Source organism: Taurulus bubalis, assembly GCF_910589615.1.
Source record: "Taurulus bubalis genome assembly, chromosome: 5".
Classification (NCBI taxonomy): Eukaryota; Metazoa; Chordata; class Actinopteri; order Perciformes; family Cottidae; genus Taurulus; species Taurulus bubalis.
Window position 1 is genome coordinate 23,189,566 of NC_136593.1, and position 17,827 is coordinate 23,207,392.

Genomic DNA, 17,827 nt, shown 5'->3' on the forward strand with positions numbered 1-17,827 from the left:
CACATGGCACGTGCGTCCCATTTTGATGGACTCAAGTGCAATTTTGAGGCAATTTTTCGGTTCCTACCATGTTATACTGGCATAACACACGTTAGAAGTTCCTTGACATACACAATGTAAAGATGGAAGACTCTTTGTTAGTGTAAATGCAAGCCAAGTGAAGTGTCAAGTGCCTTCAACTTGCATTCTCTCTGCTGACCAGCAGGGGGCGACTCCTCTGGTTTAAAAAATAAGTCTGCTTGTATAGAAGTCTATGAGAAAATGGCTCTACGTCTCTCTTGATTTATTCCCTCAGTAAACATTGTAAACATGAGGTTATGGTCTCAATCTCTAGTTTCATTAAGTCAATTATAGGTTATATTCACAGTAAAAATGGACCATAAAGAAGGGTATATGCTTTCAGGCTTTACAGTGTCTCTACATCACTTCTACATCCAAATATGGCCACTTCCTCATCACAAACGGATTCTGAAATTATGATTAAAGTTGTGCATTTGTGCCAACCAGCCCCATCACAGGGTTGCTCATTCTTGACCCACCTTTGTGATGTAATTATTATCTATATCTATTGACCAGGAATAACATTTCCCAAAATCCTAACACAGTTTTATAATACATTAGTCCAGAAAACACTAAAATACTAATACTAAACTTAAATGCTCTGCAAAATGTCAGAATTTTTTTTAAATATGTAAATTGTCTTATTTCCAAAAGTCCAAGATGAAATATTCACTTGTTGGAAGCTGGTTATCGGAGAATTTTGACTTTTAGTTGGTGATTCATCCGATATTGACAATCGATAAATGGTGGCAGCTTTTAACGTAGCAGTGCAAGAGAAACCTGTCATTCTGTCTGTGACCTTCAAAAGGACCAGACTACAGCCGTGTGCCAACCAACCCCGTCTCCATACTTAGTTGTCCATGTTGTACTACTTAATGCTTCCACCATATTTCAAAAGGACATATTGTGTATTTTACTCTACTGCATTTACCTGACTACTATAAACTAGTTGCTGCAGATTTGACAGAATAATGTATTGTGTACCAAACATATCTTATCAAATATGATGCAGTGATTTAGATCAAAACACTAAAGTAGTTCAACATGCTTCGTCTCGACCAGCTGCAACTCTAACATGCTTCTTACATTGTAACAAATCATTAATAATCTAATTAAACAATCTAATCAAAAGCAAAAGGATCTACTTTGCATGAGCACTTTGAATTTTGATACTTTCAGTACATTTGATTGATAATACTTCTGAACTGTTACTTACGTAAAAAAGGAATGCAGTACTTGTATCATATATATATATATTTACATAAACATACATATATACACATACATATATATATTTACATAAACATACATATATACACATATATATATATATATACATACACACTCACATATCACACACAGTTGAAATTTGCAATTCAACCCTTATTGCAAATTAGGTTTATTGGAAAAATGTGCAAACTTTAAGCTGTTTTCAATAAATAACTCAAACAAGGACAATTTAAATAGCTCAACACAACTAATATTACAAGTGTTTTCTCCTAACTCAACCCAAAATGTAACATTTAATGATTACTGCAGTCTCAAAATGATTCAACTCCTTCATGACCCCTTCATCTTTAGTAGTAGAGCACCCTTCAGCTGTTATGACATGAAGCTAACGTGATGCATAGCCAGATGCCAGGTTCTGAAGAATCTGAGTCCAATCCTCGAGGGCAATGGCCTCCAGCTCTCCGATAGTCGTGGGTTTGTGTGCCGCAGCCGCCTTCTTCACATCCCACCGGAGATTTTCCACGGGGTTCAAGTCAGGCGACTGCGACGGCCACTCTAGAATTCTCCAGGATCTTTCCTGAAACTAAGCCTTGGTGGACTTTGAGGTGAGCTCGGGATCATTGTCTTGTTGGACGGTCCAATGAGGCACAAGCTTCGGCTTCCTCTCAGACGGCGTGACGTTTTCTCAGAGCATTTCCTGATACTTGATTGAGTCCATCTTGCCCTCCAAACGCTGCAGGTTTCCAGCGCTAGAAGAAGCAAAGCAATCCCAGAGCATCACGCTAAATTCTTCCTCCTCCAGACATGCTGCTGGTCCAGAGGCCCGAAAAGTTCCAGTTTGGTTTCATCACTCCACAGAACCCCAAATCTTCTGGGGCTTATTATTTTTGAGCATACTGGAGTTGACTTCTTGTGCTCTTGGGTCAGTAGTGGTGTAGTCTTGGAGTTCGTACCTTCAGCTGTGGAAACTGAAACCTCAGAGCCGGCTGCCCGTTGAGAGCTTCCTCTTTCTGCCACGTCCAGGAAGTAGCCGGTGTTCCTTCAACTTTAAACGTGCAAACTATGCTTCCAACAGGATCTCTAGGAACATCAAGAGCCTTTTGTGCAAGGCAATGATCTCTTCTCTTAATTTACACATATTTCTAATATGCAATCAAACGTCACTGCCAGTCCCGGTAGTTCATGTGTTCAATCTCGAGCACAACTGATGACATGAATGAGGCCTTTGAGTAGTTGCATCATGTGCCTGATACTCCTGATTTGCAAATGTGTGCTCTGAGGGATTCTATTCATTTATTAAAGGGTTGAATAATGTTGAGTCTGCAGTAATTAAAGTGGCATTTTGTGTTGAATTAGGAGAAATAATTTGCCTCAATTGTCCTGGTTTGAGTTGTTTATTGAAAACGTCTCAAAGTTTGGAAGCTTTGACAATAAACCTAATTTGCAATGGGGTTAAATATTTGTGTGTATGTATATACTTCCTACTTTTACTGAAGTAATGATCACTACCAGATCACATCTTTATCATTATTCATGTATAACCAAAGCGAGTTCAGGTCGTATGTAATAAATGGAAAATACCGACTTCCACCATGAAACATATCAGAGGGCAAAAAAAAGAATCTCATCTTTTCTTGAATGGTTCAGACTGAGTTAAAGGACTATAGCGCCATCTATTGACAAAACTGTGTAACTACTCCCCATGGTGCAAAGTGCATGGCCTGATTGTGTTTGTACAGTACACACTGAGCAAGCGACTCTTACGCTGGCATGATACAACAATAGACGGTTTTCTGCATCAGTTTGTGATTATTTGATGAAACAACTTTATTCAGGAGAATGTGCTGTATGCAATAGAAGTTAAAACATTTACAATTGAATCTGGACACAGGGCTACAAGCACAGGACACATAATAATGTGATGTCGTTGGTATTGTACCCTGGTCGGTCCAATCAAAGATAAATGCAGAGTTGGGGCCCTGAGGCATTCCCTACTCGGCCCAGTTAGGAATCCAGAATTGCGAAACTGACTGGGTCAGAGTTTAACCAGTTTACCCCCGGCTGTCTGAGGGGCAGGGCCACCACATCAAATAAATTAAAGGTATTCCGTCTTCCATTATTTACCTTTTATTTTATTATTTTTATAAATGAAGTAAATTTGAGTGAAAATCCAAAAACAAAAATGGTGAGACGGGCCGTGTTTCAATGTGACATAAGTGTACTCTAGTATCGTTCTTAAAGCCCATACATGCAGTGGTACACGTACACACACATTTTGTGTTTGCTGTAAGTGGGCGTTTACAGACTGAGCTTGGTTGACATCTCTATCATTTTTCAGTCAGTTCTGTGGCACCTGGTAAAGTGAGACTAATTATACCGTAATCACTCTCACAACACAAGTGTGACAGAATAGGTGAGGACACCTGTGTGGGTGTATAGGGCCTTTAATGTTGGAGGTGGGGTTTGTGTAAATATGCGTGACATGTAAGAAAGCCTGTTAGTAGGTCAGCCGATCACATGTCGCCTCATTAGCGGGGCTTCACAAAAGAAGAAACGGCGCACACATTACAAGCCCAAAACGTAAGAAGCGAAAAACCGGGTTTCTGGAAACAAATCACTCCGGTCGGTGTTAAAAAAAGCTTAATGAGCCTTTATGAATACTAAATATTATACACTGAAGACATGCCACTCCGCAGGGAAGGCAATAAATTGTATAGTTATCTACCAAACAGGGCAAAATCACAACCCTAAAACTATACAATCTACTACCTCACACTGTGTGAGCAACTGCGATAAAACATATTTTTTCCAGAGCAACCACGATTGAAAAGTGACCTTCTGAAGACGGAGGATCCACAGAGACGTGTACTTGGCACTTTGAGAAAGCCAGTAGGTTGAATAGTTATCTCCCAGTGCGGGTGTGACCCTAAAACTATACAACCTACTACCTCATCCCACAGTGCAAACAGAGCGGATTTCTGCAGGGGAAGTGGAGACCGTGGCCGATTTAATGATGATCAGACTCGCCGGCCGAAGGATAACCACCAGCTGAATTCAGGTCTTCTGACACGGGCAGATGGCCGAGACCTGTTTGGAGAAAAGGTCACACGGGTGGAGAGAAGTTAGGCTCTACCTCGACAATATTACAGCTGAGGAAGGTTCTCAACAGGTGGGACCAAACAGGGCATTTCAACTCTGGAGTGATTACAAACATACATTCAGTCCAATTAATAAAGCTAGAACACAACGTAGTTCATAAGGGGCTACAAGATACTGTAATCTGAGCCAGAACCAACATGACGGAGGCCAATGTGAATGTTCATTTGAAGTTCAGGACCATGGACAGCAACTGGCAGCACATCAAATATATTGTGCCGCGAAATGAACCGGACATGCAGCTGGAACAGCCCATTTTTATAGTTTGTTCACGTTGATTCCGCCAAAGATTAGCAAACAAACTTCAGTGCATCCAGAGTTACGGACGTTTAAACATTTGATGAATGTCAGTAGTTAATTCTGCGATGTAGTTCAATGCTCTTGCTGGAAACAATTTCACAAGTAGGAACGGCCTACACATAATTTAAAGTTTTAGCTGTTAGGACGCAAGTAGAGCAGGGTTTCCTGCCTTCATTTAAATAAACAGGACCTCTACTAACGTCAGTAGACAATCATTTTAATGAAAGGAATTAGGTTCATTCAACTCAAGGCAACATTGGTCGCACATTTCCTGAGCAAGGAGACGTTTAAATGTTCTCAAGCTCCTTCATCGGTAACGAGATGAGATGTTTCAGGATCAAACGAGATTCAACTGAGCAGGCGACTGCTTGAGGACTAACATTCTGAATCTGAAAATCTGTCAACAGTTATGAAGGATATCTTTCAAATCCTCGTTTCAACTAAGAATATTCCACTATGACTTCTGGTTTACTCTGTTGTATTGCAAATTGGATCTTTAGTTTAAAACTGCTTAATTAGAGGGAAGCAGCTAATCCTCAATTGAGGATTTGAAATTAAAGCAGCTTTGGATATTTAGCTTGAAAAATTGCTGCATTCGGTACTTAATGTATCGTCACCTTGGCATCTTAAGACCACTTCTGCTTGCTTTGAGAAAGGATTACCTTCATACTTCTAGAGTGCAATGGTCGGGCTGCTCTGTTATTTTACTAATTCGACGGAATGATGTCCCCCTCAACGTCTCTGCCCGAGAGGAGGACCTGGACCGACACTCCTTCAACAGGCAATGGACGCTAGCTAGCTAGCTAGCTAGTTCTAATTACTAGCCAGCGTGAGTTGACATTTAAGAAGTACAACACCTTTTGGGATATTTTCACCGTCAGGAAACTCATATAAAACGCGATAAGAAATGCATCTTCAATGTGCTCAACACACTGCGCCGCATTTTGCCAGCTACGTCAGTGAACCACTCCTTACAACTCGCTAGCTAACCCTAACTAGCTAACGGTTAGCTAGCAGCACGTTCCCGCATGGTTGACCAGGAACACGTCCGCTCGCAGCCCCGCAGCGGGTGGGTCCGCAACTAAACAAGTCCAGTTGTTATTATAAAGTTTTTTAAATAATACGTGGCCGGACACTAAGGTATAGTGTATCCGAAAATGTGTAACTACTCCAGTCTACCCACCTGACTGCCATGTCGGGACCGCTCCTCCACCTCCTCACCCTCTAACTGCTTCTTCTTCGCGGCCTGTTGGCGCAGCGTACAGCGGCCGTAAAGGGCCCATTATCACCCCCTGCTGTTTAGGAGTGTACACTACAGCAATAATGAATACATTAATCAATCATTTACTCACAAATACATAAATAAATGCTGGGAATATAACACGTGCAGAAAATCAAAGTCACCTGTTTGATTCGTTTTCTTTTCACAAAACGGAATCAATTTCCTCTCATTGCACCACTTCTTATTTAGATTAGATAACTTTAGAAAACGTCTTTAATCAGTGGGGAAACTAATTTGCCACCAAAAAAAACAACACACAGACAACAATAGACTCACACAGACAACAATAGACTCATACAGACAACAATAGTAGACAACATAGTCCACAGTGCACAACAGACAAAACGCACATAACAAAGAATACATAACACCAGAAAATGCCATATAGCTGAAACAAGTGGTTTAATAACCAGATAAAGTCGCTGCACACACATTTCTTTTTAGATGACAAGAATGCCTTAATGCCCGAATAAACTGAATTTAACTGAACTGTATTTAAAGCTGTAGGATAATTCAGTTAAATGAATTGTTCTAAAAGGAAGTACTTCATTTTAGTCACATTTTTCAAAAGCTTTCTGTTTTAATGCATTTCTTATTAGAGTATGTATTATTTATACAATCAATCCAGTTCAATTGGAAATCTGTAATAATAAATATTGTTTGGATGTTATTTAATATGTCTCATTATATTCATTATGGATTATTGCTTGTTTATCACGGTTTATGAATAAACATGTACATTTTTCTGATTAATTGAAAACTGGATTAACTTCAAACAGGTTGCTTGTTTCTTGGTCGAACGGACAATTAATCCGTTGTTAATATAACAAAAATGGATTGGTGCAGCCTTAACTAAAGGGGAAACTGTTTGGGGCTGAGAATCCCTCCGAGGCAAATTTTAATTTGTGATTTTGGGCTATACAAAATAAACTGAATTGAATAGAATCACAGCATAATCAAAAAAAAGTTTAAAAAGAGTCAAACCTTGAGTTGCTGCTCTCCCTTAGGTGTGTCTGTTGCTGCTCTACCTCAGGTGTGTCTGTTGCTCCTCTCCCTTAGGTGTGTCTGTTGCTGCTCTACCTCAGGTGTGTCTGTTGCTGCTCTCCCTCAGGTGTGTCTGTTGCTGCTCTACCTCAGGTGTGTCTGTTGCTGCTCTACCTCAGGTGTGTCTGTTGCTCTCCCTCAGGCGTGTCTGTTGCTGCTCTCTCTCAGGCGTGTCTGTTGCTGCTCTACCTCAGGTGTGTCTGTTGTTGCTCTCCCTCAGGTGTGTCTGTTGTTGCTCTACCTCAGGTGTGTCTGTTGTTGCTCTCCCTCAGGTGTGTCTGTTGTTGCTCTCCCTCAGGTGTGTCTGTTGCTGCCCTCCCTCAGATGTGTCTGTTGCTGCTCTCCCTAAGGCGTGTCTGTTGCTGCTCTCCCTCAGGTGTGTCTGTTGCTGCCCTCCCTCAGGTGTGTCTGTTGCTGCTCTCCCTCAGGTGTGTCTGTTGCTCTCCCTCAGACATCTCTATAATGACTCCTTTGTGAATATAAAACAGTGCCATACATGGATATATATATATATATATATATATATATATATATATATATATATATATATATATATATATATATATATACATATACATATATATATATATATATATATATATATATATATATATATATATATATATATATATATATATATATATATATATGATTAAAGCAATTGAAAATGTTTCATTATCTGACTGGTGGTTTGAATGTCTCCATCACTTCAACATGTTGGATTAGAATTGACTATTTTCAACATTTGTTACAACAATCAGTTTTTCAACAAAAAAAGCACTGATTACAAGTATTCTCATTTCCCTCTTTGCTAGTCTGTCTTTCACCCTGCACCTACAACCTCTGGTCAACAGGGAGCTCCCTAAAGCAAGACAAAGGCTTTGTTTAATCACATCATGCAAAAACGAGGTGCATCAAGTGCAGCCGCAATTTAAAAGCTTGAAATGTTTTGCATTACAATATTATATCATATTTTTACACTTGTATAGTTTTCATATTTTCCTAGATGTTCTCGCCAACAACTGTCAGGCCTGAAAAGTGTCCAAGCTCACAGACTTGAAAGACATTAACGCCGTTTCCTGTGCGCCGTACTGCACTTCTTTATTTTTGAGCTTGTTATGATTCATTTTGGGTGCACAATGCTACAGACTTAGACATAATTCAATATATATATATTACAATAATCCTCCTCCAATGAATCGCCACCTTAACGTGGTGGAGGAGTTTGAGTGGCTCAGTGATCCTGGGAGCTATGTTGTCCGGGGCGTCAGCCCCTGGTAGGGTCTCCCAAGGCAAACAGGTCTCGGGGGAGAGCCCAGACTAAGAGCGGTTCAAAAAACCCTGATGAATAGCAGCCCACGATCTAAAGCTACCTCGCCCGGACAAGGGAAACCGGGGCACCCTCCCGGAGCCAGACCCAGGAGGGGAGCTCGTCGGCGAGCGTCTGGTGGCCGGGCTTTCGCCCATGGGGCCCGGTCGGGTTCAGCCCGAAGAAACAACATGGAGCAGCAGTCACCCCGTGGACCCACCACCCGCGGGGAGAATTATCGGGGTCGGGTGCTATGCAGACCGGGCGGTGCTGTCAACTGATCACCACCTGGTGGTGAGTTGGATCAGATGGCGGGGGAGTCGGCTAGAAAGACCTGGCAAGCCCAAACGTGTAGTGAGGGTGAACTGGGAACATCTGGCGGAGGATCCTGTCCGGGAGGTCTTCAACTCCCACCTCCGGAAGAACTTCTCACAAATCACGAGGGAGGCTGGGGACATGGAACCCGAGTGGACCATGTTCAAAACCTCTATTGTGGACGCGGCTGCTCGGAGCTGTGGCCCGAAGGTCATCGGTGCCTGTCGTGGCGGCAACCCGAGGACCCGGTGGTGGACACGGGGGGTGAGGGAAGCCGTCAAACTGAAGAAGGAGGCCTTTCGGGCCTGGCTGGCCCAGGGGTCTCCTGAAGCAGCTGACGGGTACCGGCAGGCCAGAAGGGCTGCAGCTGCGATGGTCGCGGATGCTAAAACTCGGGCATGGGAGGAGTTCGGGGAGGCCATGGAGAAGGACTTTCGGTTGGCCTCAAGGAAGTTCTGGCAAACCATCCGACGGCTCAGGAAGGGAAAGCAGGGCCTACCCCAGGCTGTTCTCAGCAGGGGGGGGGAACTGCTGACCCGGACTGGGGACATCGTCGGGCGGTGGAAAGAGCACTTTGAGGAACTCCTAAACCCGGCCAACATGTCCCCCGGAGAGGGGGCAGCGCCGGAAGTCTTTGGGGTGGTTTCTCCCATATCCCTGGCAGAGGTCGCTAAGGTAGTCAAAAAGCTCCTTGGTGGCAAGGCGCCAGGCGTGGATGAGATCCGCCCTGAGATGCTGAAAGCGCTGGACATTGTTGGGCTGTCTTGGTTGACACGCCTTTTCAGTGTCGCATGGGGGTCGGGAACAGTGCCCATGGACTGGCAGACCGGGGTGGTGGTTCCCATCTTCAAGAAGGGGGACCGGAGAGTGTGCTCAAACTATCGTGGCATCACACTGCTCAGCCTCCCGGGAAAAGCTTATGCCAGGGTGCTGGAAAGGAGGCTCCGACCGCTTGTCGAACCTCAGATTCAAGACGAGCAGTGCGGATTCCGTCCCGGTCGTGGAACAGTGGACCAGCTCTTTACCCTCGCAAGACTACTGGAGGGGTCCTGGGAGTTTGTCCAACCAGTCTACATGTGCTTTGTGGACTTGGAGAAGGCTTTCGACCGGGTCCCTCGGGGGTTTTTGTGGGGGGTGCTGCGGGAATATGGGGTGCCGGACCCGTTGGCACGGGCTATCCGGTCTTTGTACGCCTGCAGTAGGAGCTGTGTTCGTATCCTCGGTAATAAGTCAGACACGTTCCCGGTGGGTGTTGGCCTCCGCCAGGGCTGCCCTTTATCACCGGTCTTGTTCGTGACCTTCATGGACAGGATATCTAGGCGCAGCCAGGGGGCGGAGAGGATCCGGTTCGGGAGTCTCGGGATCGCCTCTCTGCTGTTCGCGGATGATGTGGTCCTGTTTGCCTCCTCGGACCGTGACTTCCAGCATTCACTGGGGCATTTTGCAGCCGAGTGTTAAGCGGCAGGGATGAGAGTTAGCGCCTCCAAATCTGAGGCCATGGTGCTCTGCCGGAAACCGGTGGATTGCTCCCTCCAGGTGGGGACAAACTGCCTACCCCAAGCGAAGGAGTTCAAGTATCTCGGGGTCTTGTTCACGAGTGAGGGTAAGGTGGAGCGGGAGATCGACAGACGGATCGGTGCGGCTGCAGCAATAAAACAGGCGCTGTACCGGTCCGTCCTGGTGAAGAGGGAGCTGAGCCGGAAGGCGAAGCTCTCCATTTACTGGTCGGTCTATGTTCCAACCCTCACCTATGGTCACGAACTCTGGGTCGTGACCGAAAGAACGAGATCTCGAATACAAGCGGCCGAAATGAGCTTCCTCCGCAGGGTGGCCGGGCTCACCCTTAGAGATAGGGTAAGGAGCTCGGACATCAGGAGGGAGCTTGGAGTCGAGTCGCTGCTCCTTTGTGTCGAAAGGAGTCAGCTGAGGTGGTTCGGGCATCTAGTCAGGATGCCTCCTGGACGCCTCCCATTAGAGGTTTTCCAGGCACGTCCAACTGGTAGGAGACCCCGGGGAAGACCGAGGACACGCTGGAGGGATTATATCTCCCGGCTGGCCTTGGAATGCCTCGGGATCCCCCAGAATGAGCTGGAAAGTGTTGCGGGTGAGAGGGAAGCCTGGGTCGGCCTGCTGAACCTGCTGCCACCGCGACCCGACCCCGGATAAGCGGCTGATAATAGATGGATGGATGGATGGATATTACAATAATTATGATTATTATTACTACTCAATACCCACCAACCCTACTGCTATTCATACAGTCAAAAATGAAAATGAAAAAGAATGTAAAAAATTGATTATAGCCTATTCTCACACAATAATGATAATAATAATATTAATTAATTAAAATATGAAGTAGTAGTAGTATATGCATGGCTCCAGCAGTGGGGTTTGTTGCACCACAACTGTTTATACACAATGCAGTTGTTTTCTCTTCCCTCTCAGGGTTAACAGTATGCACCTCCCAGATCAAAGCCCGTGGAGTTACTTCATGACTCTTCTCGCTGTGTCTTCACAAGGAGGCGCGATTTGTGATTTGAAGAGTTTGGGGAGAGTTCCAGAGGGAGGGGGCGGCTATGGAGAAGGCTCATTACATTACATTTCATTTCATTTAACTAACGCTTTTATCCAAATCAACTTACAATAAGTGAATTCAACCATGAGTACAAACTCAGAACAACAAGAATCAAGAAAGAAAGAAAAAGAAGTATAGCCCAAAATCACAAATAAAAATGTGCCTTACACATACGACATCCCTGTCCCAGGACCTCACATCGGATCAGGAAAAACTAGAGAAAACCCTTTCATGGGGAGAAAAGGAAGAGCTGTTCTGCTGTCCTGATGCCAATGGGGAGCTCATTCCACCATCGAGGAGCCAGGACAGCAAACAGTCGTGACTTTTGAGTGTTTAGCTCGCAGTGACGGAGCTACAAGCCGATTGGCAGAAGTGAACGAGCTGGGGTGTACGGTTTTACGATGTCCTGGATGTGGCTTTGACCCGATCTGTTCGCAGCATGGCACGCAATACCAATGTTTTGAAGCGGATGCGGGCGACCACCAGTAACCAGTGAAGGGCGCGCAGGAGCGGATTTGGATTCAAAACAGAAATACTTGCAACCACTTTTCCGGAGAAAGTGAAACTTAAAAATCAATGTTTCCACGACTGAGGTTTAGAAGTCGTCAAATGTGTTGAATAGGATAAAGACAAACTACAGGCGCGTGGTCTCATGAGTGACAGCTTAACAAAGAAGGCTGAGGACCGGCCTCAACCACATTGCCATCAGGAAGCGTGGGTACTGCAAGAATTTTAACTCACTACCTTCATACAGCATATTCACGGGATTGGCAGTAAACAAAATTGACGCCAGTGACACAGTTATGTTTAGCAAGCTGTTGTAGACCATAAGAGCAATAAACTATGCTAGGTTGTGCCGTTCATAAACCACACTATGCAAAAGAAAACAGTTTGAAACCGTGTCTTCTGAACCAGTGGCGGGCCGTGCATTTTCTACCTGCACTACAATCAGCTGTTTAACAGGTCTGATATCTGAGTAAATTCGGTATGCAATACAGTAACTGTATCTATTCGCAGCATGGCACACGTATTGCGTGTCATGTTTTGAAGCAGATGCCGACAGTAACCAGTGAAGGGCATGGAGGAGCGGATTTGGATTCAAAACAGAAATACTTGCAACCACCACCAACTTTCACTTTCACTCTTGTCTTCGCTAAGTGTCCTCAGCGTCTCAACCACAGCCTCACGAACGGGAAGTGAAGTTTTCAGCAAACGGATCTGTTCATAGTCTTTATAAGAATGTGACAGAGGCTCAGCGGAACATCAGCCTCACACAAAAATAATAAACCAGTTAATTCAAAACCAGTTCATCTCACACACCAGACGGCATTGCAGTGGTGTGCGAAATGTCCGATATTATAGTGTAGTTTTTGAACGGCACAACCCGGCATAGTTTATTGCTCTTGTACTGCGATTCATGCCACGCATGGTCTACGACAGCTACGACAGCTTGCTAAACATAACTATGTCACTGCCGCCAAATTTGTTTACTGCCAATCCCGTGAATATGCTGTATGAAAATAGTGAGTCGTAACTCTCGCGGTACCCACGTTACCTGAAGGCAACATGGTTGAGGCAGGTCCTCAGCCTTCTTTGTTATGCTGTCACTCATGAGACCACGCCCCTTTAGTGGATACCACGCCCACGGCGCCACATCCGGGCCAAATGTCTGAACCTGAAAAAAAACAATCTGAAAGTGAAAAAAAGATTTGAACCTAAAAAAAAAAGATTCAAAACTGTCCTCCTCTCCGAGCCAGGATCTTACAGCTCCATTACAGGTTGGCACAGCATTTATAGTATCCGCATGCACACGTGAGATCCGCATCTTAAACATTGTGCACAGTTAAATGTTGTTATCATTTTTTGGATGTCTCCTTTGATCACAGAGCCCACAATGCATTCCTGCCTCAACTCCTTTACCAAGCAGTGAAGAATATGAACTACGACTTGAGTCTCACCGCCTACATTATCTAAAGGAGTGCCCAAAGGCTGTGAAAGAACTAGAGGAAGCACTCACCTCTGTGGCCTGCTCTGCCCAGCAGGCCACAGAGGCTCAAGCTGGGGCTGGTGCTGCAGTTAGAAATGTGAAAGCCGAGGTAGACAAACTCTTTGATGGCTACATGTGCCACTATGAGGTGGACCCTCACAAAGTTAAAGCTTTACTTCAGGCCTACAGCTCTCGTCAAACCACAGATGAGGTGAATGTGTACAACGAGGTTGGGATGGCCGTTGTGGTTGGGGAACGTTCTCAAGTGAACGGCATGTTGATGGCGGTAGAGGACTCGTATGTTAAACGACGATCAGGTTACAGCGAGAAGCAAAGAAGCAACCATCGACTGGGCTAAGCCAAGCTCCGCCTCCTCTGGAAAGACTTGGAGCGCAGTTTGCAACAAGATTTTCCAGGAGTGAAGGTCGCGGAGGGAGCTGCAGGTCAGTTAGTTTTGGAAGGTTCTGCAGGGGAGATTCTCAAGGCGGAAGATTTTATCTCTGAGCAGGAGAATGCTGTATTAGAAAGGACAGTTTCTGACATGAGCCTCCATTTGATGGCCTTCTTGAGAAAAGCATACGGTAGTCCAGGGGTGCTAGGGGACTTTTTAGGGGTTGGTGGCAAGGTGGAAATAGAGTTACGAGACACAGAGGTACGTTTCTTATCTCTTTCCTCTGATGATCTTGATGAAACTGTAAAAGCACTGCAAGGTAAGATCAAGGAAGTCAAAATTGATGTCCCTAACTGCTCCTCTGTGCCATCTGATCTTCGTGAAGAGCTAAAGTCCAAGACAAATGACATGAACCAAGGCCAATACAGAGCTCGGGTTGTGTTTGGCCCAGGCAGCACGATGTGCCTACTGGGCCACACCAAAGAGGTTGAAGAGCTGAGGGAAGGTGTCATCCAGTTTTTGGACGAGTCAACTGTTCAAAGCATAGTCCATCTGCCTTTCACAGCGTTAGCACAAGAGTTGCCAGAATTGCTGCAGCGGCATGGTTTTGACTATTCAGGGGTTAACTTCCATCCCAAAAAATCTTCCTCTGGTTCCACGGTGGTGCTGGAAGGTCCATCTGGCAAAGTGGCTGAGGTCAGAAACAGGCTACGTCTATATCTGGACTCCCGTCTTGAGGATAGAGTCACCACTGACCAGTTAGGGACAGTAAGATATTCCCAAAGTCTCACTGGGAACGATGAATTCCTAAATGTTGCAAGTGATCTTGGGTCCTTAAGTTTGAGTGAAGTAAACGCAACAATTGCTAGCTATTGCCTTTGTGACGGGTTCCAGGTGCTGGTGTGTCAGGGTGACATCACCAAACAGGAAGCTGATGCCCTGGTGAACGCTGCCAACGAAGATCTGGACCACGGTGGTGGGGTCGCTGCTGCACTGAGTAAAGCAGGCGGCTCTCAGGTGCAGAAGGAGAGCAGAGAGCTAGTAAAGCAGATTGGAAAGATTGCTACTGGTGATGTGGTAGTGACCACAGGGGGGAAATTAAACTGCAAGAAACTGCTGCATGCTGTTGGGCCTGTAGGAGGAAAATCCGGTGGCACAGAGAGGATCTTACTGGAAAAAACTGTCCAGTCTGCTCTGGATTTTGCAGAGATAATGAAGTTCAGGTCGATAGCCATGCCCTGTATCAGCTCAGGTGTGTTTGGTGTTCCTGTCGCTGTGTGCTCTCACGCTATTGTAACTGCTGTTAAGAAGTTTGGCAGTGAGGGAGGGCGAAGTCTGAGCAGAGTTATCCTGATTGATAACAGAGGAGAGGTGGTGAGGGCCATGCAGGAAGCATGTGACCGGCTTCTCCGAGGGAGAAGTAGCGGAAACGCTGCAGCAAGAGATCTGGGGTTCCAAGAAGGAGCCACTGGTGGAGCGCCTGAAGATGGTGTCCATGTAGAGATCATTCAGGGAACCATACAGACACAGCAAGTGAGAAATGTATTAAACTTACTCATTGGAGGGTAATGCTGCGTTCACACCAAATGCAAAGTTGCGAATTTGACGCGCAAGTAGATTACATGCAAAATCAATGCACAGACACGAATAACTTGAATTTCCGCCGGGCGGCATGACTGACGCAAATAACGAGGCCCGAATGGAGGCGGTCGTCATTCAGACGCTGTTGTGGGACTACGGATAATATTATGAACCCAGACGGAGTTTGATGTTCCGACGTATGTATAACAAGTGGTTATTTCCATGGTGGATGGCGGAAACTGTAACTGTTTTTACGGAGATAAGCCACAGAGATAAGCCACGGCCCCTTTCAGATATGAATATTCGCGACACGTTTGGTGTGAACGCAGCATAAGTCCATAGCATAGTAAATGGCTTTGCTTATCGATGGCCAAGTGCGAAAACCTGCTATCTGCAAAATGATGATGATTATTATGTTTTGTGTATCCTTAACAAATAGCATTCTGCAGTAAAACAAAAACTTTTTTTTTTTTATTCTAAAAAAAAGGGAATTTTTCAGAGGTTTTGCTTTTCGGCCATCGTTATGTTGCAATTAAGTCTCCTAAAGGGGGAATTTTTATTTTGTCCTGTGGGTGTCAGCTCATTTATAGTAAGCAAACACCATGAGCAATAAGTCGAGGGGATTTGTACGTTAATTCACATGAAATGCTGTTCGAACTGCAGTTTAGGTGCAATAGTGGAGCATGTTCTGTTCTCTGCACCTTAATGCAGTATTTATTTTGTCAAGCCTTAAAAATAGTGTATTTCTGACATTTTCCAGGTTCTGAAACTGGCTATCAGCAACATCCTCACTTCCTGTGAGCACATAGGGTTTAGATCAGTTGCTCTGCCTGTACTCAGTACTGGGATTGCCCTGCGGTTTCCTAACAGCGTGGTTGCCAGGGTTCTCCTGGAGGAAGTGCATGTGTTTGAACAGAACCGAGCCGGCAGATCACCGTTCCTGCTCCGCGTCGTCATCCAACCCAATGATGATGAGTCCAGCGAGGTAATGGAAATGCATTTTGCCATAAACACAGTCTACTCACGATGAAACTCAGGTGCTCAAGCTGCACTGAAGCGGTAGAACATTTAGATTTATTTTGTGTGAAAAAAGAGGTTCAAATACCATGGCTAATGATATTGAGTGCAGTTAATTTTTTGTCAAAAATAACGCTATTTTACAAATGACACATTTATACAAAATGATAAATCTCCATTAACAAATATCTTCATATAAATGCAATTATTTTACTTTTTATTACCTTTTTATTAGCTTAGAAAATGGCTAAACAATTCAGGCGCAGACGCCATCTCTAAACTCCAACTTTCTAACGTCTCAAGTTGCTAATTGTAAACAAAGTTTGAATGGCGGACCGCAACCAACTTGAACCGGAGTACCGGAGTGTGCAGATTCAGGGTGCTGCTGCTGCGGCTGAGAGGATCTTTGTCTCTGCAACTGCTGCTAAATTTAGAATCGGAAAAAATCCACAAATCAGCCGCACCAATATATAAACTGCACGGGTCAAATCTGAGGGAAAAAAAGGAAAAAAGTATCGGCTTATAATCCGCATTTTACGGGACATTCTTGGTATTAAACCCTTTCCTTGTCTCTGCAGGCCTTCAGGTGTGTCCAGGAAGCTTTCCAAATCAAAAGATTCACAAAAGATGTTCACCAACCAGACCAAGGTGGGTATAGGTTTTAAGTGCATTCATCACTTATTTACATTCAGATGTATTTTAATTTGCAGTAAGGTATATCTTGTCAGCATCAATATGTATTTAAATGTTTCAATTCAATTCAGTTTATTTTATATAGCCCAACATCACAAATACAAGTTTGCCTCGGAGGGCTTTACAATCTGTACACATGACATCCCTGTCCCGGGACCTCACATCGGTATCAGGAAAAACTCCCCCAATAAAGACAGTAAAAACCCTTTCATAGGGAAAAAGGGGAAGAAACCTGAGGGAGAGCAACAGAGGAGGATCCCTCTCCCCGGATGGACAGAAGCAATAGATGTCATGTGGCCAGAATGAATAACGTAACGGAGTTACAGCACATTCAATGAATGTGACAGAAATGATTCATATAATGAGTAGTAGGCATAGTCCATGATCCAGATAGCCACGATCCATTAAGCAGAAGGAGGTAGAGAGGAGGGGCATCAGCAGGGCCAAGGCAGCTGGCAGAGCTGGTTCCAGGCTGGTTCCATCAGCAGGACCATGGCAGCAGGCAGGACCGGTTCCAGTCAGCCACGATCAGGCGAGACAGTGAGTGATTAGTAGTTAATGTTTATTATGCCAGATGATGTGTCCATGGTTGCACAGATTGTGTTTGCCCTGAGCGGCAGCAATCTGTAGATCCCCCGGGGAGTCCAGACACTGGTGGTGGTGGCTGGAGGTTCTGCTGGAGTTGCTGGCGATGCAGATGGGGTGCTGGATCTGAGAAGGTGGATGGTGCTTGGGAGGTGGCGGGTCGCATGTGACAGCAGCAGGACGCTAGAAGCAGAGAAAGAGAACATTTAAAGGAGATGGCAGCAAGCTGATAGGATAGTGAGGAGGGCGTGACTCTGCACAGCTGGTAGAGTCTGACGCTTCTGACACTTCTGACAGGGACG

The 17,827-nt window shown here is 44.9% G+C and overlaps 1 protein-coding gene across 1 annotated transcript; it reads left to right on the forward strand.

The window, feature by feature from the left end:
• Positions 1-13,075: 13,075 nt before the first annotated feature.
• LOC306737090 (protein mono-ADP-ribosyltransferase PARP14-like) lies at positions 13,076-17,655 on the forward strand (the record flags this gene model as incomplete). The annotated part of the gene is given in 6 exon segments (XM_079218793.1): positions 13,076-13,083; positions 13,199-13,613; positions 13,617-15,182; positions 15,991-16,215; positions 16,826-16,895; positions 17,561-17,655. Coding segments are annotated over 6 exon segments (2,379 nt in total).
• Between the last annotated feature and the right edge of the window lie 172 nt (positions 17,656-17,827).